Source organism: Poecile atricapillus, chromosome 5, assembly GCF_030490865.1.
Source record: "Poecile atricapillus isolate bPoeAtr1 chromosome 5, bPoeAtr1.hap1, whole genome shotgun sequence".
In the NCBI taxonomy this organism is placed as follows: Eukaryota; Metazoa; Chordata; class Aves; order Passeriformes; family Paridae; genus Poecile; species Poecile atricapillus.
Genome location: NC_081253.1, coordinates 30,295,173 through 30,319,255, shown reverse-complemented (window position 1 = coordinate 30,319,255; position 24,083 = coordinate 30,295,173). Strand labels below are relative to the sequence as shown.

The window sequence follows — 24,083 nt, the reverse complement described above, 5'->3', positions numbered from 1 at the left end:
TATTATTATTCTGGCTGTACAGTTCATATAGAAGCCTGTAAAGTGTGAGATGAGGGATTTTGTCACTTACTAGTCCCAGAGAAAAACCGCAGTGGTCCAGCTTGGTAGCCCACAAAGATGAGACAAAGATCAGCTACTGAGGACTCAAATTATAGAAAGTCAAGTTCAGTTTATTGAAGTCTGTGTGGGGATGGAAACAAATGAATGAAGTGATACAAGCAGTAATAAAAAAATGTGAACAGCCGCCTTCTAAGAACTCCAGTGCAGACACCTGCAACAATGCAGAGAATTAAAAGCATCAATACTGCCTTGGGCTTCAAAGCTGTAACTCTTTAGTTGTGCAAACAAGTTTAAAATGAAATACAGAGTAGCAAAATACTTACTGGCTCATCCACTTTATAATAGAAGTAGCCAAAACACGAGAGATAGAACAGAAGTGGCAACTGACAGTTCCATTTATTTAAAATATATAAAAGAATATTCCACTGAGGAAAAATCACTGCTTCTAGAACTACTGGCTGTGAATAAGGCCACTGCTTTAAGTTCCACAAAACTGAAGCAAAAAGGTAATAACATGTAGAACATGAATACAAAGCATAGCTCAAAAAACAGGTAACTTGATTTTTGTATTAGCAACAGATACTCTTCAGCTAGTTACAGTAAGAAAAAAGCAATAAGTCATTTCCTGTAGCACTGTTAATCTCAGTAACCCAGGGCACCAAAAATAGGTCAGTTTGTATTGCTTTCATTTAAATACGTGTGTTACATGCTCTAGGTCCTTTTTCTTTGAAGCTTTTGCAGGGAAGCATCAGATGTCTTGGGCACAACACACCAAACCGAAGCAGTCCTTTTCTTCCCAAACAGCAGCTGATGGGTCTGGAGGTCACCTTGTCCAACCCCCTGCTCAGGCAGGGCCCCCACAGTGGCTGCCCTGTTCCTGTACCTGGGCAGATGGGGTGCAGCACAGGGGCTCTGCAGCCCCTCTGCTCAGCTCTGGGCTAATTAGCAGCCTGTGCTAATAGGTACCCTTAGAGAGAGACCAGCTGCCTACAACAGCCTTGCCTCTTAACTGAGAGTTGTTAATTGCCTTGAAACGTGCTGAGAAACAAACCTGTTCCTCCTCTGGTGGAAGCACAGCTTCATCCTTCAACTACTGCAGACTGCATATCCTGCAGCCATTGCTCTGGATAAACTAAATTCTTCACTTTTCTGTGCCTTACCCCTAATTACAAAACCACTTCAGTATCAAAGCCTGTAAAATCTTTTAGCTATTGAAATTAACAGTTAAATAAATGCCCTGGTTCATAATGCATGAGAAAATGGAGTTCCATTCCACCTGTTATAACCTATATGTATTATTGCAAAGGATAGGAGTGACCAGATCCTCACCTTGGCAGATTAGGCACAGTAAATAAAAACATACTTTTCAATGCCTTTGCAGTCTTCTAAGAGGAGGTTCTGATTTTGTCTGATGACTGCAGTCTGCAGAGGCTTTAGTCTTGATTATACACCTTGGGTTGCAAGCTCAGCATATGCCAATGCAGCTTAAAAGTGGTGTCCTAAGAAATGCTCTTTTTGACAAAGACTGTGCAAAACATCCTACACAAGATTATGCCTTGTGAAAATTGCAAGAATGAAATGCAGGTAACATTTTGGGCTTCTGCTCTCTCAGTGGGCCATGCCCAGAAGAGCTAAAAGCACAACAAACTTCAGCAGAACATGGATTTGGTGTGGCATGTTATCTGTAGAGTGTTTCCCTTTTGTGATGCAGACAAAAAATCAACGTGTAATGTTGTAACATCTATGTACAGTCAACTGTTTTAAATGTTTAACTAATTCCTTTAAACAATGAATGCATGTTTTTCCCATCACTGTCATTGAGAAGCTCACATTGCCACCCTCCTCTTCCTCCACTCTGGCATCTTGCTAATTAAACAAAGACATGCACGGTATCTTGCTAATTAAACAAAGATATGCACGTAAGGAGGCTGCTCAGGCTGCTGCTGTTGATATTCCCGTTAGCTAAAATTGCTGCTGGACCTTCAGGCTGAGAAACCAAAGAAGTGAAGTGTTGTTACCAAGACACTGACTGCAGCACAGGATGCGTGAAGTGAATCGGCCGTGCTAATGACACGGGGAAAGCTCAGCCAAAGCTCAGAGCTGAATATGTGTACACATCTGCAGGGAGAAAAGGAAACCTTCATTACATAGGCCCAGCCCTCAAGCCTTTGCTAACCAGAGTATGACCAAGTTCTGCCCCAATCACACCTCAGGATTCAGCTGCTCAGGGTGGGGGGGTGGGATCACTTCAATTTGTTCCTTTTTCTGAAGCACAGCCTGCAAGGACAACACTGCATTGGCAGTACCTCCAAACTGCACTCCTGCTCGGGCCCTCCCCACACAGACCCCACCAGAGGCACTACAGGGATACTCCTTCCTCCCTCCCCAGCTTCCCTCCACCTGCAAGGCACACACAGGAAGCTTCGCTCTCCTGTTCTTCACCCCTCTCCCTGCAGACACCTGGAATAAACAACTGCTGGCAATCCCAGTCTAACTCTGGACCCCCAGCTTTTCCTATGCTTGTGAAGAGACGTGTTCTCAAGTGTTTGCTTAAGTGTCTGAGGCATGTCTGAGAGGGGGGAAAAAAGAGAAAAAGCAAGTTCTGGCTCAACCCTCCTGCTCCAGGCTGGTTCATGATACGTACCACAGTGTCGATCTCTGCGGGGCCCACCATCCGAGACACCTCATCAAACTCCTCGGGAGACATGGGGAGCAGGTTTTCTGGGGACTGCAGCCTGGAAGGGTGGCTGATGGAGAAGAGCAGGGATTAACAGTCACTGAAGAAATGAGGCACAGCTGGGCTGCCCTGCCTGGCTCCAGGGCCTGAAGGGCCACTAAACAGGCCTCTTGTGACAAAGAGCAGGCTTTGCAAAGCCAGCCTGGCTTTAAATGAAAACTCAGACTACTCGGGGGGGCACATCCTAACCAAAGAAGTCCAATAAGTCTTTGAGAATGTGCTTTTCAAGAAATTACTTGCCAGTACAACTCCCTGCAAGTTTCTTGGGTTTTTCCATAAAAATGGTGTTTTGAACACAGCAGTGCATTAATGTGTTGTGATCAGATTCTCAAAGAGGAAAGACTTGACAGGGGCACCTACAGCTTAAATAGTATGAAAGGATATGAACTACAGCTAAAATCTTACGATCAGTTCTTAAAAATCTAGTATTTTTGTGAGAACTTACACTTCAGATACAGAGATTAACTCAGTCTTGATGTAGCCATTTCCCTTGGGACCATCCAAATCCATTGGCTCTGGTGCTTCAAGGAGAGAAAAAAAGCTTGTGGGTTTTTTTTCAGCAAGTTTACGTCACATTTTCATCTTTATTGTACCAAAAATACAGCCTATGACCCAGATAATGTGCAAATCTCTCTGTCATTTTACAGCACTTTAGTTAATTTATTCCATTTTTAGTCAGGTTTTCCTGTTTTCCTACAGAAAATGGCAAAGAAACCCCTCCCCCAGCCAGTTATGGTCTGGGCTGTTAGTGGGAACCTACATTTCTGGAACAGCTCACAGGTTCACGTGTCAGCTGAGCTGGAGGGCCAGCAACAATTGGGGGTTCAATTTTTGGTCTCATTAGGTCTCATGTTGTGCTTGTTTGAAAAACAGACCTTTTCTTAACCTATAAATATGGATCATGGGTCTTTTCTTAACCTAAAAACATGGGTCAGGCTGCCAAGGCATTCAGTCCAACTGCTCCCTTTTTCTCCATGCCACAGAAACTGTGCAGCGCCCCAGCAGCTCAGGTACAACCAGACAAGCTAAAAGGTACAAGCCCCACATAGCACTCACCCTCCTTAGGCCTGGAGTAGTATTTGCCAAAGGCATTGTCTTTGGGTATATTTGGGTACAGGAATCGCAGTGGGTTCTCAGGAATGTTTTCGGCTGCCATCACTTTGTAATTGCGGATGATGTCGGGGAAAGTCACGGCAGAGAGCTCCTTTTTGGTGTAGGGTTCTACTGAGTGGAACTGCAGCTCTGCAGAGGAGAGAAGCAGCAGTTCTTAAAGTGTGGTTTTTTTCTGAAAGTCTTTCCAGAAAAGCTGCAGCCACTTCCACAAGTTCAGATTCACACGAGCAAAAGCCTTGCCTGGACAACACCTACAGTGCTACAGGAAGTGTTTAATGCTTGTCAATGGGAGGATAATTGTTCTGTGGGGTCGGGAGGCATGGGGGGGATAGCACACAGTGATGGCTCTTGGCGTGTTTTGCATTCAGAATGACTGATGTGTCATTGTGTGTGTGACTTGTCCATGGAAATTAGCTGCAGTATTTCATTAAGTAATTTAGGTTGAGCTGCCTTTTTAACCTTCTTCCAAATTATGTAATTCAATCTCTGCTGCCTATTAGGCAGTTGGATCCAAATACAGCACTTGAGAATTTTATGAATCATCAAGAGAGACACAGAAGCCTTCCTGAATGCTCCATTTACTACCAGCCTTCTTTTCCTTAACTTTTGAATGTCTCAGGTATAAAGGCAGCAAAGGGAAAGAAGTCACCTAAATACACTCAGCAGTTTCTCTTCCACCTGCTGCTGGTTTGGGGCTCATCAAAGTGGAGTGCCAACAGCTGCCCCATGCTGGCAGGTGGGGCTGTGTAATGAGGGTGGTAAGGGGGGAGCCCTGACTGGATACAAGGGAGGTTTTAACTTTTTGTAGCTGTGATGCCTTCAGGCTTCCTTAAGAGAGCACGAGAAACAAGCTCTTCACTGATCCTTTTGGATAAGGGGAGGAAGGAGAACTACTTGGAAAACGAAGAGAGGATGTAATTTACCTCGGGGGAGTGTGGAAGGAAGGAACAAAAGCTGCACTTGGGCTCAGAAGGAGATGCAGGTGTGTATGTACTAAAGGCTGGGACAGAGCCTAAGGAGGCAGGGAAGACAGGGATCCAGGCAGTTTTTCTTACCCAACTTCCAGGCCAGAAGCAGGACCTGGTAAGTGCTACTTGTCCTAGCTGAAACCTTGATCAATTAATTGTGTGTGGTTTGAGCTACCTTAAGTATGGTATGTCCCTGCTATTGCCTGTGCCCTGCTGCTGCCAGGTGCTGGTGCTCAGAGTGGAGGAGAAGGGCATAAAGAGTTCTTGTTCTGATGCAAGCAGATCAACAAACGTTCTCTGTTACTGACTTACCGTTCTGAGATTCCTCTACCCAGGTAAAGGTGATTGCTCCCTCCCTGCTGCTTTCACTGAATCTCAATAAAAATGTTCCTGGGCTCTGGTCCTTCAGCAGAGCACGCTCTTTCTCTTTGCTGATGAAGCCCACAATGCAGCTGTAATGTTGAAAAGAAAGAGCTGAGTTACCCCCCAGCATAAAACCTAAGCTGTGCTAGGAAAACTAAAAAGCATTCCTCACTTAAAAGAGCTGAAGTACTGGTGAAAGCCTCACAGAAGGCTTTGTCTTGTGAACAGCTGGCAGCAGGACTGGCTGGCTGCAGTCAGGTGGTGATTCATGCCTCGTGGCAGCTGAATCACCACAGCTTCCCTCAGCACTCTCACTTGGGCCTGGGGGCTTACACAAATGTCTTTCTGAACTTGGAACTAAAGAGATTGTCCATTTTGCTGTCAAAGCTGGGCTGCGGGACCAGAAGTGAAGTTACATGAATGTGACTGGGTCAGATCCCAGCTAGCAGTTAGTTTTAACATCAACAGTGTGCTGAGGAAGAGTTGTTCCTCCTTTTTGGCTGATGAAACAAACTTTGCTAGCTGCCAGATTATACTCTTAGAGGTGTGGGGTTGTTTGCTTTGGGCCTTGAGCGTGGAAGGTTAACAGGAGCTGTTAAACTTTTGTGACCTATTCACTGTGCTCAGCAAATGTTACTGCGTGGACAAGGAGGCTAGTGTGCTAATTGTAAGAGATTGATTGATCTTGACAGGTACTGGGGAAGGAGTTGTTCAAGTCAGTACTAGGATATAACCCTGGCCAAGCCACAGCTGTTTGGTTTTTGTTGGTCGGTATTTTGCTTTGGGTGTTTTTGCTTTTTTTTTTTGGTTGTTATTTTGGGTTTGTTTTTCTCTCTTCTGCTTCTTCTTCCTCAAAGTACTCCATCAATAATGATCTTTTGAGTACCATGACTCTCCTTGTGTGCATTAAGTTAGGGAAAATGGATTTTGCACAGAAAAACCCCTAAATAAATTAGCTTAGAAGTTCAGATGTTGTAAGCTTCCCTGTTTTATGGGGTTTGGGGGTTTGATTGGTGAGTTTTGTGTTTTGGTTGGTTTAAATGCTTTAGGTAACAAATGTGCTCAGTAGTCAATATCCTGTGTATAAGGGCAGTCTTCTGCCTTCCTGTCTCTCAAGTATGAAGAAAGGCAAGTGCTCCTGAGATTGTATGACTTACTCCTTTACAGACAAAGGGAATCTCTGCTATTCAAGCCTGTACCAAATCCACATGTAATCCCAATCCCAGAACTGCCACTCTGCTTCAGTAATGGTGACAAATATTCCCACAGCACTGCAGCCCCCTCAGCAAAGAAAGGGGGAGGTTTGGGGCAGGGAAACAAGGTTTGTACTGCACAGGGCTTTGACAGGACTCTTCTGGAGCTGGGGGGTAAAAATGTGAAGCCCACTGCTGAATGTAGCAAGGCAAAGCAATCCTGCTGCTGTAGATCCTGCAGAAGTGTGGGATACTAGGATGCTCCACTGTGAGTGTGCTGTTTGATAAGGTTTCATAATGTGGCTAAAGATAAAACGCAGGATTGTGACTTTGGATAAGCCTAGTTTGGGCAGAATTACTTCCGAAATTGGAAATCCCAGAATGAAAAGTTCACTAAACCAGTATTAAAGGGCAAATGGAACTGTGTTCCCATCTGGCAGAGTCCTTCTACTTCGTAATACTCTTAAATTGAGTCAGTGAAGACTGCTGGGTTCTGGGCCCACGGTGCACACAGGCATTCCGAGTCTGGCTGCTGCCACCTCCAGGCAGCTCACAGTAACTCTCTTCGGGCAGGGAGTTGGGTTTGGGGTTTTTTTAAATGGATATCACTAGGACTTATACTTTCTTGTGCTTCAGTTTTTCTTGGCTGTGTTCTAGGATGTGGAAAGAACCGACTTACAGTGGGAGCATAGGCAAAACAAAATTTAATCTAACATTCAAAGCCCTGCTCTGTGACTGAAATGGGACAATTCAGTCATCTGATGTTCTTACCTCATCAGAGGACTCCTCACTCCTAGAATTCATTTGCTTCAGATTTTTCTGGTTTCAAGATCCACCCTCTGCACAACCAACCTCCCAACCTGAGGGTGCAACTACCAGCCTAAAAGTGAGGTCAGAGGCAATGACCACATCTTTAAATTCACTCAGGTCTTACCCATCATTCCAGAGACAGAGGAGATGTTTCTTAATAAGCTCCAGGATTCCCTCAATCCACAGCCAAAAGGGAAAATTTTTATCATTTATATTTTCCTGAAATTCAGAATATAGAAAGGCAGGGATTGGAGGGGGGAGAACAGGGATGAGACATGAATTTTGTTAAGCAGATAGGAAAACAAGGTTTCAATCCTGACACTGCCTACTTGTGTTTTTTTCCCTTTTTCTTTTTTCCCCTCCCTCCCTCCCCATATTCTCTTATGACTCTCTTTTTGTGTCTCTCCATTCCAGAAGGACAGGAACTATTGGTAATGAATCATGTACTGAATCTTAAGGCAAGAGGCAGTATGAGAAAAATGCCTGTCTGAGCCTCCAGTACCCACAAATATGTGATCCATCACCTCTCACAGGCAAGAGCACTGGTCTAAGAGAAAAAAAAAGGCTCTTGCTCCTGCCTGGGTGCTATCCCTACTGGAGTTGTTGGACATGCAGACCCATGCCACTGGGGTTTTTGACCGGGCTGGCGAGCAGAAGACCTTAGAGACACTTTCTGTTGAGACCTGGATCTCAGTGTCTCAAGAGGCATCTGTATCAATGAATTTGAGTGCTTGTAGGTCACCAGAGCCTTGCTCTTACCCTGGAGTCTGCTCATGGTTGCTGTGGTCTCCTAATTATCTATACCAGCTTAGGGTCTAAAGCCAAAAAAAAAATAATGTGAAGAGTCCTTCAGTCTTCCTTCAGCCAGGGTTGTGAAATTCCATGATACGGCTTTCTGTCATCATACCGACCCCTCCTGGCCACCCCGTGTTAGTCCTCACCCTGATCCAGTTTCCCCTGGTCTGGGAAATGTCCTTCACTAAGATACAGAAGAATTGTTCATCTTGCTGGTTGTTTTGTTTATATTTTTTTTGCAACAGTCAAAAGGGAGAACTACTATATTAATAGCAGCTATATTAATAATAATGGAGATGCTGTGTTTGAAAGATACAGTTTTTTTTCCTACGGAGTTTACATGTATCAAAAACAGTCTCAAAATCATCTTGCCATTGCAAGTTCTTTTTCCTCCTGCTGCTACTTTAACCTCACCATCAAAGCTTACCATGACCATGTAAGGTCTAGAATAATTAGGGGATGCTACTAGAAAAGTAGGCACCTTGGGGAGGAAAACAAACAAAAAAAACCCAAACAAAACCCACAATAAAATGAGATCCCTCTTCCATCTCAGTTTTTAAAACTGTGCATACCTTGCAGAATCTTGTCCAAGGAATAAGGCCATCCTGAGATCCCCCATTTGCTGACCCTGCATACAATAAATTTGACCTCAGTCATGTTCCATAAGTTACTTAGTAAGGCTAAAGTACTTAGAAAACCAAGTTCTGAGTGCTTATTTGGAAGTCAGCTGTTGGACTGAGAAAGAAAAGAAAGGGCAGACTGCTGTGCTTTCCCAGCTACTGCAGGGGAGGTTGCAAAGTTCCCCTCTGGGAGGTTTTACAATAACCAAACCTGTGTGAGCCCTTGTGTAATGGGAACCAACCCATCCTGACACTTTCCCTGCTGTGCTGCACCTAACATGTGCCAGCTTCAAAATGCTTCCAGGAAGGAACCTGAATCCTTGCACAGTTCTTGCCAGCACAACAAGACTGCAGCCCACAGCCTCCTCTGCAGGCTCAGCAGACCCTGCAGCATCTCTCTGAGATTAAGCACTTTCCTACCTTGATTCTGGTGATTAGCAGGCCTTTGCCCCAAAAACTCTTGACTCCTAGATCTACCCCAGCCACACACTCATCTTACTCCTGTTACAATTGTTTCCATCAGCTTTGTTTTTATGTCTGCAGTGTTTCATAACCATATCTGAACCATAAAGAAAAGTCCTATGCTGGGCCTATAGTAGCTGGAGCTTTGCAAACCCTGACTGTAGTCAGAACCAAACTCTTCCCATTAAACATCATGCTATGGCTTCCAATAAATCTTCTTTTCTCTGTCATTTTTCTAAAACTAAACTGGGTTAGGGAGCTTGTTACTGATAGTGCTGGTGTTAAGAGATCAAGATTCTGTCAACTTTCACACTGCAGCCAGGTTGTACCGTGGCACCCTGCTGGTTCTGTCTCCTTCCACTGAGGAATCCTGAATATACAGTGTTCAGCAACCAGGATTTTTTCAGCTGGGTGATATTTTTATCTATAGAGATAAGACTGAAGTAACAACCCTACCAGAGCTCAACAAAATCCCTGTACTTCTGAAATGCAAATTTGCCATAGAAATATATCACTGGTCTCTTTATGTTGATTAATTAAACAACAACAAAAAAATTATTCTCCTTGTAGAAATTTGAAAAGTAATCCAAAAAATTAACAGCTTTTTGTCAGATCTTATGTCTTGGGGCAATTAGATAGTGGAATGCTGCACTTGCCACCTAGATACACTAATCTGAAATACCTTTAAATATAATTTTTTCCTGAAACTTAAGGTTGATGAAATATACTGAATCAACAGTACTTTTCATTGATAGTCTACTGTGCAAAATCAGTAGCAGTGTCAACTGCCCTACCTATTCAGGCAAACTGCAAGGAGCTTGGAAACAAAACCCATGGCTGATGGGACTTTTATTAAGGACACTCATGTGGGAGATAATTCAGTTTGATATCCTTTAGCAGTTTCATAGTGTTTGTGTGCTGATACTGCAACTGTGTTTACGCAGAGTGAACCCCCACTGCAGCTGGGGGCATGCATGAAGTTAAAATGAATGGAGGTGGATTTAAAAACAAAACCCAAGAGATGCCAAGAAACATCCACTTCAAAGACTGACTAAACATGAGTGTTACTTCAAAAGGCAGAATTAGGCCCAGTCTGTGCTGCTCTAATGCATAAAACTCCCAAGTTAGAACGGCAGGCTTTTTTTGTGACATGATCTCATTTACAAACTCTGCCACACTGAAAAGCGGAAAATGCTTCATTGCTACAAAGTTATATTGTAGAAGGGGGAAAGCTGCGAGAGGAAAGGAAAACTTAAAATGGGTTGCAGGAAAAGGTGCAGAACTAGCTTCAATTCAAACAGGCCATCTGTACTGAAAGCAGACCTTACCAAGAAGCTTCTCTCCCAGCATGCTCAGCTGATCTGCATTAAGTCCTCTCTTTGTTACAGAAGAAAACTGCCAGCTCAGAACGTCAGAAAGCTTAGACCACTTCGCACAAGGTGGATTCAGAAAGAAGGACAGGTTCTAGAATGGAAGCGAAAAATACAAACTATAGTTAACAAACTTTAATTTTAGAATGCCACTTGAGTATTTGTATTGTCAAAACAAACTCCAGATTTAAGAATGGATGTCAGCTTGAGACAACTCTGCAGAAGCAAGCAGCTATTCTTCCAGGCACTCTTCACTAGGAAAAGCAGTCTCTGGGGCTCTGGATATGTCTTCCCAGCAGGCAGAATTGCTGGAGTACTCAAGTGCACCATAGTGGAGTTCTCGAATGTTCATTTGGCTTCTCACTGTGTGCTGTGTATCCTGAATACATGTGTACTACCCTTATGTGGGTTTCAAACACTGCTCTGTTTAGGTCAGGGAAGTCACTGCCCCTCTCTACACCTGAAACTCACTAAGAGTCATCTGCAGAGCTAAAATGCAACAGCCACTTGCAAACAATGTTTGAAAATTAGACATAATACCTGATAAAACATTTTTTTCTTGCAAATACCTTGGGATCAGTAGACAGCATGTTGAACCACAAGATAGAAGCCCATCCACTGGGAAGCTGGCTCACATTTGAGATCACAACAATGGGAAGGGATGTGGTCTGAAAGAGGCACAAAAGGAAACATGTCAGTTTGTCACTGTTTTTGTCACTTTTGCTACAAACCTCCTTGCAATTATCCACAAACCCATTTCTGTTTTAATTCCATGCTTGCATAATCTTGACATTTTCAATAGAAGTTTGTATGTAGGGGAGAAAGTATGGTTAAATACTGGAAAGACTTGGGTGATTTTTGTCTAATAAAGACTTTTATTTAGTGTCAGTTATGACAGCATTGATAGCGACAGTAGAGTTCATAGCAGACTGCTTCAGAAATAAATGTAAACTGATAACAAACCCTGTGGCTCAAGCCCTCTAGGTATCAGACACTTTGCAAAGCACATCTGTTCTTGTTTACCCAGAGATCTGACAGAATTCTCTCTCTGTGTCTATACAGAGTTGTTGTGAAGTGTCATTCCCATAATTTGAAATAACTGAAAGTGCTTGATATCCCAGTACTTAAAAAAAAAAAAAAAAAAAAAAGAGAAAAAAGTTAAGATTGTCAGCATAAGTGACACACAGGAACTGAAGTCCATCTGTTTAATCTAAGAACTTACCTCTAGGTCTATTACCAAACCAGGCTGGCACAGCTGTGTCTCAAAACTCAGAGAGTGAAGCTCTTCTGTTACAATGAGAGGACCCTTCAAAGAAAATAAAATTTTCAGGGATTGAAAACTCCTAGGGTGAAGTAATGGGGCTTTATCATGGGGAAAACCCTTTTTTGCCCATGGTCACATGCTCTAGACCTCAGTAAAAGCTTACAGGTCAAAGCCAAGTGACAGTGATGACTTTCTGAAACTGCCTCTCCAGGCACATTTTTTGCTTTTTTTGTGGCTACTATCTATAAGCCATAGAAAAATCTGTGCTTGCCAGGAAACCCTGTTAAAGGCAGATGCCAGTGTGGGAGAGTCCCTCACTGCCATTCTGGCAGTAGTTTTCCTTGCAGACTCTTCCTACATGGATCGCTTTGTAGTAATACTGAACTCCTATGATCTCTTATCCCATGTCATGGGTCAGAGGGCATTGTCTTTAAATGAATACCTTGTTAGTATTTATGCTAAAACTTTACAAAGGAAAGCTTAGTGCTGCTTACCTCATTTGTTCTGCTCCCTGTGTTTTTCTGTTCTTTCAGTTGCTGTAAACGAACAAAAAACCTGTCACTCGTTTATGGCAGCCACAAATGGAAGTGGTAGAGGAGGTCTGCATGCTCCACTTGCTCAACTGTATGCAAACTTGCTGCACTAGTGTCTGATTCTATTTGGTTCTAAGCTGTGGGAGCCAAAGGATTAAACTGTAGGTAACTACTACCCTTTTATAAGCTGTTCATTTGTGAAAAAAGATATTGCATTGTTATGATGAAATGCCTTTATGCAAGAGGTCTTTTAAGAACAGAAGCAGTATGAAATCAGGATCAGATGGACTACTGCTTTATCAAAGTACCCCTCTGAATTGGGTGATAAACTCTAGACAGTCTCAGTTCTGAACAATGAAGGCAGAGTTCCATGTTCCCTGGTTCTGGATTTGCACTTTTCCTTTCCTGTTGTAGCAATGGAACCAACCTGTTCCCTCAGAATCTGCGGATCAGGAGTGCTGCAGAGCCTGCCCAAGGCACTGACTTTCTCGCAGCTGCGCACTCTGACAAATTTTCATCTTCCAGCCTCAAAGCTCTTTAAACTATTCCAGACTTCCCTGTCTAGGGGCCTTCCTCTGAAAGACCCAAAGCAGCCTTTCTAGGCTTTTTTAACTTCCTTCTCTAAAGAAACCATTACAACGTAAGCTGTATGGCAGCAAATACTCTTGTTTGCATTCCTGTCCCTTTGTCAGTGAGAAGCAATTGCATTTTGATTCAAACAGGCAAAATATTTTAAAAAGGACAGAACAAAGAAAAAGGAGAGATAATCACAGTTCCTCTTTACACAAAAATGTATGATGACTTCAATAACAAAAGGAATTTGTTTCCTTCCTACCATGCTCTACTACAAAATTAAGTGGCTGTATGTATCAGTAACAGAAAGAAATAGCCAACTCCCTACCAAGTGCCTGAATTCTGCTGCTAGGCTTCCATTAGTAGATTCTTCCATGTTCATTACTTTTGTGTTTGTTCCCAAAATATTAAATTTCCTGAACCTACACAAAGAGAGAGGGAAAATGTAATTAAATCTCACATTCATTGAAAGAACCTAATGTTAATATATCAAACTCTGATGCCACATACCCTTTGACTGAGTTCTTCTCAGTTACATCTCTGTCAAGAAAAAAGAAAAAGACAAAATAATCTTTTGAAGATTCTGCCACAGACAAAGAAAATGTACATATTTTAGTAGCTGACAGAGCTGACTGAGAACCGGTAAAAGGCTTTTGTGAAATTCTTGTGCAAAAGATCAGGCAATTGGTTCAAGCAGTCAACATAAACATTGTTTACTGTATTTTACTGAGGCTTGATACTGCTATGGGGGCTTCAGAATCAAAAGTGCTTTCTTTTACTGTATAGATTTTAACTCTTGCTCTGAGGAAAAAAAATGCAGTTCTGCCACTGTAAATCTGCTTTTAAACTTGATGAATAAATTGCTGCATCACTTGAATTGGTTTTCCCAGCGCTTGGGGTTTCATGGAGTTGCATTCTATCTAGTGCACATCTCAAAGACTCACCTTCCACAACCACATAAGAATCCTTTTTACTTTTTTACTATTCTGTGCATATTTCTGGACCTTAGAATCATTTCAAGTGAACGAGATTACTTGTCTGGGAAGACAAAAACCCACTTGCTTTCTTGAAAGCACAGTCCCTGTCATTATTTTGGACAGCCTGTCAAATTTCTTTCCCTGCCCTTGAAGTAAGTGCAAAACTCAACCAAACTCCTTACAAAATACAAAAGATTGGTATTAATCTGTTTCAACTGCTGTGATTTTTTTCTCTGATTGAGAACATGTCCTATGTTACAGGTAGGCAGATTATACCCCTAATACAAAGGCAGCTTGAGGATAACTATATTCCTTACTAGACACTTATCCAAAAAGCAAGGGATTTTAGAGATGTGACTGAATTATGTGACTAGAAATGGTGGAGTCCAGTTCTACACTGTCACCTCCTGCTAATCCAGGTGAAACACCGCAGCAGACTGGCTGCTGCCCAGGTGCTGCCCCCTGCCTGATTTAGCAGTAGTGAGCTCTCCTCTGTGGAGCTGATGGTGAGAAGCTGAGACCATCTGCACTTTGTGACATGTCTCTGGTGGCAGAGAAAGATTTAGAGCAAGGGGTGTAAGGAAAAGGGCAGGATGTACCTGCTGCCACAGAGAATGAGCTTGCTGCTGGCCTACTCAACACTTACAACTGCTCTTGGGTTCCTGAGTGTGGGGACTGTTTACCATTACAGAAGAAGGGTGAAATAAATGCAACATACTTATCAAATAAAACTTTCACTTTCAAGTTGTAGTTCAGTTCCTGCAGTTTCACCAGCAATCTGGAAAGAGAAGGTTTTTTTTTTTTAATGTCAGCAATTGAAAAATATGGGTTCTCTTGGATTGTGTTGTTTACCACAGATATTTAAGCACACCTGGGGCCATATTCAGGCTCCAAGCTTGCTCCATACAAGACAGCATTTAGAGATAAAACTAAATGGGCAAATGAGTTACTCTTTGGCATGACAAAGTGCTCTGCATGTGTCTTCTTGCTGTTTGGTTGTCTTTGTTACACACTCGGTACACCCCACTTCTGGGAAAGGGTAAAAACTGATTGTGAGTTAAGCTCTGCCAGAAAGAAGCCCCTGCCCGCGGCCCATGCTCCTCCTCCTGATCTCAGCCCCTGGGCTGCAGGACAGGCTATGCAATCCTTTTGGCTGCAGGAAGCCAGTGACAAGAGAGCCTTACCACAAAACAGGAACAGGGAAAGAGGAAAACATACCTCAGCTTCACAGTAAACTGCACTCCTGTCTTCAAGACTAGTGGCCTCTGAGGGTGTGTTGGCATGCAAGGCTGCCTCTCTACCACAAAGGAGCTATGGGAAGAACAGATTAGAGACACTAGATTTATCTGTGCTGTTCTTAAATAAGAAACCACTTAGAAGTGAACTTTAAAAGAATGTTGATTTACCGGTAATACTATAGACTTTATTCACTCAGTTTCAGTCTACACAGAGGTGTGTGAATCAGTTCCTTTCAGTAGTTTCAATGGGGCTAGAAATGGTGATTTTATAAGTGTTGGGTTTTCTGGAATACAGTGATGGCTCGAGGAAGAAGACTGCTACGTCACACTTCCCTGAAATCAAACAGCAAGGAAACGCTGCGCTGTAATTAGCATGGTGCAAGTGAGGAGTGTTGCTTTGTTTGCCATTCCCAGGGCTTCTTGCATTCTTACAGTGACAGTGCTGTGTAACAATACATGCCCAAGGGATGGATACACTAGCAGGGGATTTGATGAGGGACAGCTAACCCAATGAAACAAACTTCTGGGGCTATCCTGTTTTGACACACCTCAAATTTTTGTCTCAAATTGATGTGTCCAGTGACAAAGGATTGGAGAATCTAGTGTGTATCTATCTTAGGCATAGCTTGATGCAGATTGTTTCTTGCCTCTCTTCACTTGAACTTTGCAGGGTTGAAGCCTGGAAGGGAGAAGTGGACTAACAGACTGGGAGTTTGACTCTGTAATCAATGTGTACTGCAGCAAAGTTCCTGCTGACTTCAATAATGACTGAGCCCTTTCCATAGGCCTGAACCTGTGTAAATCCTAGATGGGGTAAATCTCAGAAACAGTAATTCAATTTAATGTTTGACAAACTTAGGAAAACCTTGGAAAATGAAAAGATAACTTCCAGGAAATACTGAGGGAACAGTAGGGAAGGTGCTTGTCATCTATTTATTAATGGTAACATCAGAAGATCCTTATGGTCTATTACCTTTGGATGAGTTGTTGGAAAAGCTTGTGTGTTAGGTCCTGCAGAAACTGTTTATTTTTTGTGATGGGATCAGGGTCATAGGTAAACTTCTGTTCCAGTTCCTCAAGCTTCTTGAGCTGCTGACGAACTTGCTGTAGACTTTCAGCAACAATGGTGAACCTACAATTGACAGGATCTTATTACTTTTAGCACATAGCCAGGTGACTGTCCCTGAGGATGTGGCAGTGCCTGGAGTACACTTTGTGCTCAATGGAAATGTGGTGAAGTAATAAAATGAATGTAGTTATGCCAAGACAGAAAGAAAACGGATAATATAAGTAATCAGTATATTTCTTAGATGTGGTATTCCTTCACAACACAGTTTAAATTGTGGTCTTACAAAAGACTTACCAGTTCTGCAGCTGGTCGAGGCAGGCGTTGGGTGGCCCACCAATGCATGCTGTCTGTTGCCTGTGCTTCCACTCCACCAGCTCATCATTAATAAGGGCAGCCTGTGTGTGCTCTGTGTTCTGCAGCAGCTGCACTATCTTATTCACCACTTCCTACAGAGGACATGAGATTACCCTGTTTATTAGAAATACTTCATACAGGAGAACTAAGTACTCTTTTAGCTAGTGCTCATCTGTTTTGCAAAACTCTGCAAAGACCTCAGTTCAACTGACATTAAAAAACCTTTCCTACTGCTAATTTATGTGAATTCAATGAAAATTAATGTGTCCTTAAGATGAAGAGCTGCTGACTTCTGAAAGAAAACTTGAACACTACCTTTCTCTTGCGGTCCAGTGATAAAAACATCTGGTTGAGATTCAGCTGTTCTTTCTTGTATTCTTCCTGAGACATATTATTAGAATCGTGTTCTGTAAAATAAGTCCAAATTGTGAATGTGAAGCTGAAGGAGTGCAGAAGAATGGCTGGGTGAAATGCTGAGGCAAGAAGGGGACAAATACAGAAAGTATGATCATGGCTCATTGCTTCCCTTAGTACCTTCTGAACATGTCCCTGTTCTAAGGGATAGTCAGCTCTGCCAAGCTGTGCTGGAAACCAAAGCCTTTTCTAGAACAAAGAATTCGACAACAGAGACAGAGCTGTATAATGAAATCAATGTGGACTCCGTGTGTTTCCCTTGGTACACAAGAGCCTACAAAGCCTAAAGCTGGTTTGCCATTTGTGAAACATCACTAATTAAGTGTATGGCTGAATGGTCACATAACCTACAGGGTTTGCTACCTCTAGTGGCAAAGGGATGGATGTACAGGGCAAAGGAATGCTGTGTTAACAAGGAAGCTCTCTTACTTGGAACAAAAGACAGATACAGAAATTTAGGCTTCTGTGTGAAGCAGAGTTAATCAACAAGGGACATTACCAGTAAGTCTGGCTGTGTATCATTAGGCTCAGTGCCCTGACATAAAGAGCAGTTTACTCTGACACACCATACACAATAGGGGATGTCCTTGAAAAATGACTCACCTCTGTTCTGCAGGGTTTTACATTTGAAGTCATATTCATCCTGCATATCTTCTAATGTCTTGATGTCCTGCTCCACATCCTGTAAGACACGAGTGAGGGTGAACACAATTATTTAATATTTTCAAGTAATGCAAAACATCTGATTAGGAACTGCCTGGTACCAGCCCTGACAGACATGAAGTCCAGTTTTGTAGCAATGCTTTTTCCTGGAACTCCCTAACAGGAAATATTCCAAGATTTCATCACCTTCTACTCACTAACTACCTCCTTCTCAGCTAAATGAAATCTGTTAATTATAAAGTATGGAAATGCCCTTGTGGTCCAGCCATGTAAGTTCACAGAGTTTAGAAGAATCTAGGCTACAGTGCAAAAACTTGGAACAGCATGTAGCATTTTAAACTTTCAGATTCTTATGTACTGTTTGGAGAAAAGCTTTCTGTTGTGACTGCATTGTGACAAACATCTGTATGCTAAAAAAAAGTACATTTTCTAGTTAGCAACAAACCGGTCTGCTATGATTTAAGAGGCTCTTTTCCCCTCAGTTGTTAGTATTTCAGATGGGTAAAATGCTTTTTTTGCTAAAATTTAGGCAAAAGGTACTACCTATGTTCAGGCAATCCCTGGTTTATAGACTTGAAAATCCCTACCTCACTTTTATTTGTCATTTTATCAAGTCTAGTTTTCAACATCTGCAAATCAAACACTACTGAGAAAATTATACTATACTTACTGTAACACTGCTTTTCACAGCCCTCACTTTGGCATCAAGCTCCTTGTGTTTGTCCGGCATCCCAGTCGCTGTGCTCTGTACACTGCCTACTTCCATCTGAAAAGATGGAAAAGAGCAGAACAAGTCAAAACAGAGTGACCCATAAGTTTTTTCATTAATGTAAATTAGTGACATTTGTTGACAAACAACCTAAGGAAGCGTGGCTTGTTCAGATGAATCATACTAAATTTTTTTAGTATAAAAAAAAATCAAATTCAGGTGAATTTGAAAGAAACAAAGTCTTTATTTTGGTAAACTGCCAAAGGTCCCCTATCCTGGATTTAAGTCAGTGGTGGAAATGATGGCCAAACTGGATTGGGCTTTGAGGAACCCAGTCTAGAGGAAGGTAGATGATCTCTAAAGTCCCTTCCAATCCAAACCACTCTGTAATTCCCTTTCCCTTTCTGATGGCCCACATTTATTGCATACTGGAAAGGCAGCAGTGCTTTATGTCACATGCCAAGACTGAACAGCTGTGCTGCAGCTACAGGGGCTCTGTCAGAGCTACACTCTTAGAGCAGCTGCTTTGGACACTGTTGCAAAGGGCCCCTTGTTGAAAGCCTGTGCCCAAGTGCTCTTCCTACACTGCACATTCAAAGCCTTGCTATAAACTGAGGTATTTCAGTATTGGAAATTAACATGCTTGGCCAGTCATCACTTTATTTCTACATAAGTGGATTACAGCTGTCTATACATTTTGCATGCCTTTCCCAACTGCAGAATTTTTATTGCAAAACAGTTCTTGCAAGGGAAAAAAAAAAAAAAGGTGAGAAGCTGGAGAACAGGTGAAGGAGAAGATATGGCTTTACCTATAATTCAGAAGAAAGAAAAGAGGTTCACTAAAAAAACACCCCAAAACACCATCAGAAATAGACAGAAATACTTGGAGACAACTGGGAAGGAGAATGATGGATAATTTTTCCAGAGATAGTCCAAAGAAGCATGCTCAGCTGCTTAACAGAGAGTAAACTGGGGAGTAAAAAGCAGAAGAACAAACCTAAAATCTTGCTGGATATATGATTTAAACACTAATTATTAAAATAAAGTCCAATTAACACATCAGGCTGCATCGTACTACAGAAGTATTAAAACAACCAGCACAGCTTTTACGTCTCTCAAAGAATAAAAACTATTTCCTGGCCATTTATCTTCCAAATGCTTCATTCAGCAGAAAAAAGCCATGCTGTCCAGCTGGCACAAATTAGCATTCTCCAGCTGGTACATATCAGGGCTCGCTCGTCTATTTTTTTAAAATAGACCCTCTTATTGGGCAGAGAGAGGATAGCCTGTTTCCCCTGCAAGCCTTCATCTACTTCAAAATAATATTCAAATAATAGGAGAGGGAGGATACAACTGCAGCAGACATTTCAAGACTGTTACCTCATTGGACACCTGGGCATTGTTCAGTATTTTCCTCTCTTCTTTCAGACAGTTGTGGATGATCATTGCCATGTGTATTGGGTCTTCTTGGAAGTTATCCTAGCATTAGAGACACAGTCTATTTTTAAAGTCCATAAACATAATTTCTTGTCCTTCAGTAACTTTCAGACTGTCAAAAAAATGAGGGAATGACCCATGTATGAGCCTCAAGGAAGGCACTGGTCATAGCCTGCTTCAGGATTACGGGGTGTGACGGCCACAACCAGCTCCAAGAGCAAGTTTCCATTGTAGTTCATTGGCATACAGGGAGACAGGACTGGCACAAAGCAACAGGAAAGGGTCAGAGACATTACTAGGCACCCTACTGTCCTAGATAGAGCTCATCCCTCAAGAGCCACCCTCCCACACCTTGGTATGGTTTAACACACAGTCCAGGCTGGATACAAATTCAGCCTTATTGTTTTACCTGCACACAAACCTGAAACATGCTGTGGATTGAGTACTGCCCTGCTCTGCTCAGGATGGTGCTACCCTGGGGGCTTTATTTTTCCTAGAGTTCTCAAACTGTAACTGTACTGATAATTAAACTGCAACTTTCTAAATGTAGCCAATCAAAACAAAAAAGAAGCAACACGTGAATTCTGGCTTTTAAATCGGGATTCTCACACATCCTCTGTGAAAATCCCTCACAGCAGGGTAGCTGCTTAGAGGCCTCCAATTGCACTGAAGCAAATCAAGCAAATGTATAGATACAGAACCCAGGCGTACCTGAAGATTACGTTTGCTTTTCCTTATGTTGTGCTGCAGCAAAAAGTTGTTTTCTATCAAGAATCTACTAAATTGATCATCAAGCTGTGACAGCAGGTCATGGAATAACACTGTAGCAAATGATACATTGTTGGCCGCATGTTCCCTAGAATCATTTAAAGCATGCTTGGGTTAAATATACTTCCAATACAAGAGCCAAGAAATACATACAGGTGTACTTGATCTTTAATCCCCAACTCCATTTGTAGAATATGCGAGCACTGCAAATTACCTCCAAATGTAAGCCAATTTCATTCTCTTAACTTTGACTTTACTTTCCTCGATAGAGAAATGTTGTTTCTCTATTATTTTTGCCATATTCTGTTAAAATTCATTTGCTCATTCCATGCACATCAGGAACCTAAAAGTGACCCTGATGCATGTGCATGCTGTACCATTCCTCAAAGAGAAGACACTCCACAGAAAGTCTGGCAGAAGTTCAGCGTCTCTGAAGAGTGAGAGACTGACGCTACCAAGGTAGTAACTAATTGATCTTAAAACAGCCACTTTTGTTCTAGACTACTGAGAGCATTATGAGGAAGGACACTTACTCCAGGTATCAGGCCCCTCTAGAAAGCCCTGAAGAGGGGCAGGAACACAGGCTGGAGCACCCACACAGCTACTGGAGCATCCTGAAGCATACTGAAGCAGCTTGCTTCCCCAGCATTCTGCTGCTGGCTGTAACTGCACGTCTGAGGGCACTGCTTATCACATAACCCAAAGCCTAATTAATTTTTGGGCTTACCAATCCTGGTTTTCCAGCCACTGTGCTAGGTACTGCCTGATCTCCATAGGAAAGCTGTCATCATATAGCTGGTGAACTTGCTCCAAAAACTTGGAATCAAGTTGCTGTAGCTGATACCACTGAGTCATTCTGAGGAAGGGATGAAAAAAAAAAGTCAGTGTAAATGTTTAAGTAGTATCTGGACTGAACTGGTGAAAAAGAACTAACTTAAAGTTCTCATGAACATTGACAAAATTGGAGGATGTGCTGATTTTGGCTGGGATAAAGTTTATTTTATTCACAGCAGCTAATATGGGGCTGTTTTGGATTTGTGCAGGCAACAGTGTTGGTAATACAGGGAAGTTTTTGTTGCAGCTGAGCAGGGCTAACACAGCATCAAGGTCCTTTCTGTTCCACACCCCACCCCACCAGTGAGGAGGCTGGGGGTGCACAAGGAGTTGGGAGGGGACACAGCTGGGCAGGTGACCCCTGCTGACCAAAGGGACATTCCAGACCATGTGGCATCAAGCTCAGCACACAGAGCTGGGGGAAGGAGAAGGAGGAAAGGGAAACTTTTTGCATGATAGGGAAGCCACTGTTAGGTGTGATGCAGCCTGGTTTTCCTGGGATGGCTGAACACCTGCCTTTTGCTTCGCTTGCATGCATGGCTTTTGCTTTACCTGTTAAACTGTCTTCATCCCAGCTCATCATGTTCCTCGCTTTACCCTTCCGATTCTCTCTCCATCCCACCATGTGAGGAGGAGGGGAAGTGAGTAGCTGTGTGGCACTTTCTTTTTTTTTCTTTTCCTCTGAACCCATTTTCATGGCATTTAGGGTACTGCTAGTGTTACTGCTCTCTTGCTCAGCAGAGATATGGGAATGAGGACCTGTGTGTTTGACACCTGTACTCTGCATAATTGAGATCCTGAACGTGGAGTATCACCTTTTCTTTGTACGGACGTAGTCCCCATCCCCAAGACTGTGCGTGAAAAATTAGAGATCCCTCTAAGCACCCATTTTCAGTTGCTATTTGTGTCCACACTTGCCTGCTCTGAAAATGGACAAGTCACTTTAAATGCAGAAGTACTGGAAAGATGTTTTTTTTTCTATGTGTTTTAGTTCTCATGATCATATTTTCAGGCTAAATTCAAGTAACCTGTGCAGCATATACAGGGTGCCTAAATGAACTAAGACAGTACAGAATGTTTTCTCTCAGTCCTGACACTTTTGTGAGAGTGGTTTAGCTCTGACATGTCATCTTTAGAAGCAGATCACTTAGCCTTCTAAGCTGCAGGTTATCACCTTGTAGTGGAAATGGCATGTAAAGATATCTCCAAAGAAAAACCCAGGCTGAGAATACGGGTGGTGAGATGCAAATCCACTCACATCATTGTTTTTTAATGTCTGCCTATAAGACCCATCCAAAAGAACAGGGCAGCATCAGGGTGAAGGACTATCTTCTATGTCCCTTCATACCAAACCCTTTAGTTCCTATATGCCAGTGCCCTCGGCGTGTGCTAAGTGTGAGAAGCAAAGGAGTTAAAAATGTCGTGCTTAAAGTGAGGGCTTTGAGGCTTTTGATGCATGTGCTTTCCAGATTACAGCTAACACAGCATTTGAGTGTGCTGTAGCAGTCTCAAAGAGGGGGACTCCATGACCTCTCAGGGCAGCCTGTTCCAGTACTCTGCCATCCTCAATGTAAAGTAGTTCTTCCTCATGTTGAGGTGGAACTTGTGTTTTAGTTTGTGGCCACTGCTCCTCATCCTGTCGCTGGGCACCACTGAAAAGAATTTGGCACCATCCTCTTAGCACCTGCCTTTGAGATATTAATATGCAGTAATGAGATCCCCTCTCAGTCTTCTCTACTCCAGACTAAACAGGCCCAGCTCCCGCAGTCTCTCCTTGTCAGAGAGTGCTCCAGATTCCTCAACATCTTTGTGACCTCTGCTGGACCCTCTCCAGGAGCTCCTGGTGTTTTGTGTACCGAGGAGTCCAGACCCGGACACAGCCCTCCAGATGCGCCTCACTGAGGCTGGGCAGAGGTGGCTGATCCCCTTTCTCGACCTGCTGGCCACCCGATGCACCCCAGGACTCGTTCCTGGCCCTTCTCAACCTCCCGATGCACCCCAGGACTCCTTCCCGGCCCTTCTGCACCTCCTTTCCTGCCATTCCCGGGGCATCGCGGCCCATCCACGCGGCGGGGCTCAGGAGCAAAGGGCGGGCAGCAGTCCCTGCCCTCGGCCGGCTCGCTGCCCGCGTTACCCCCGCTCCCGGCCGGCTCAGCCCCGCGGGTGGCAGCATCCCACCTGTTGAGAGGAGGCTGCCCAGCGATGCTGGAGGCACAGGATCAGCGGGATGAGCGTCAGCGCCGTGCCGGGGACAGGGGTCCGCTTCGAGCGCTCCCGGACAGGGCAGGTCTGGAGAGGCGTCGGAGAGCGTGAGCTGTGGAGAATGAGCCAAGAGCCGGATCTGGGAGCGGATGCAACAGGCGAGAGAAGGGTAGGGGTGTCCCTGCCAGGAATAAAGACCGCCAGGAGATACCTCCTGTTTCCCCAGCTGCAAAGACACCGAAGCGCAAAGCTCCCGCAGGCAGGGACAGTCTGAGGAAGCGACAGCTTTAGTTACACCGGGCATTCGCCCCGCCATCCCCCGAGGTGCGGGCAGGCCCCGCCGTGCCGCTCCTGGCGCTGTCCCCCAGCCCTTCAAGCCCGCTCCCCTCACCTCGGGTCCGCTCGGCGCTGCCGCGGTGCCGGCTGCGCTCGGGGAGCCGCGCGCACAGGTGCGCATGCGCGGGGGCGGCCCAGGGGCGTTCCCGGGCAGGGGGCGCGTCACGTGACTTCTGGGAAAAGCAGCGGGGCGGGGGAGGCGAAGGCGAAAGCGAAACCAG

The 24,083-nt window shown here is 43.7% G+C and overlaps 1 protein-coding gene across 2 annotated transcripts; it reads right to left on the bottom strand.

Moving 5' to 3' along the window:
• Positions 1 to 66: 66 nt before the first annotated feature.
• On the bottom strand, positions 67 to 23,960 carry STAT1 (signal transducer and activator of transcription 1). Of its 2 annotated transcripts, none has more exons than XM_058840626.1 (24): positions 23,918 to 23,960; positions 21,218 to 21,346; positions 20,434 to 20,578; positions 19,666 to 19,764; positions 18,247 to 18,342; positions 17,517 to 17,595; positions 16,815 to 16,906; positions 16,440 to 16,591; positions 16,050 to 16,208; positions 15,057 to 15,149; positions 14,557 to 14,616; positions 13,372 to 13,401; positions 13,190 to 13,283; positions 12,250 to 12,291; positions 11,714 to 11,797; positions 11,061 to 11,159; positions 10,450 to 10,585; positions 8,612 to 8,667; positions 7,369 to 7,463; positions 5,191 to 5,330; positions 3,854 to 4,039; positions 3,243 to 3,318; positions 2,705 to 2,807; positions 67 to 2,178 (listed from the first exon to the last, which is right to left on the bottom strand). In XM_058840626.1, exons 2-24 carry the CDS (start codon positions 21,343 to 21,345, stop codon positions 2,155 to 2,157), a joined length of 2,268 nt encoding a protein of 755 aa, XP_058696609.1. In that variant the 5' UTR covers position 21,346; positions 23,918 to 23,960; the 3' UTR covers positions 67 to 2,154. The 2 variants fall into 2 exon arrangements, with proteins under 2 accessions (XP_058696609.1, XP_058696607.1); XM_058840624.1 differs by lacking the exon at positions 23,918 to 23,960 and adding an exon at positions 23,503 to 23,695.
• Positions 23,961 to 24,083: the final 123 nt, after the last annotated feature.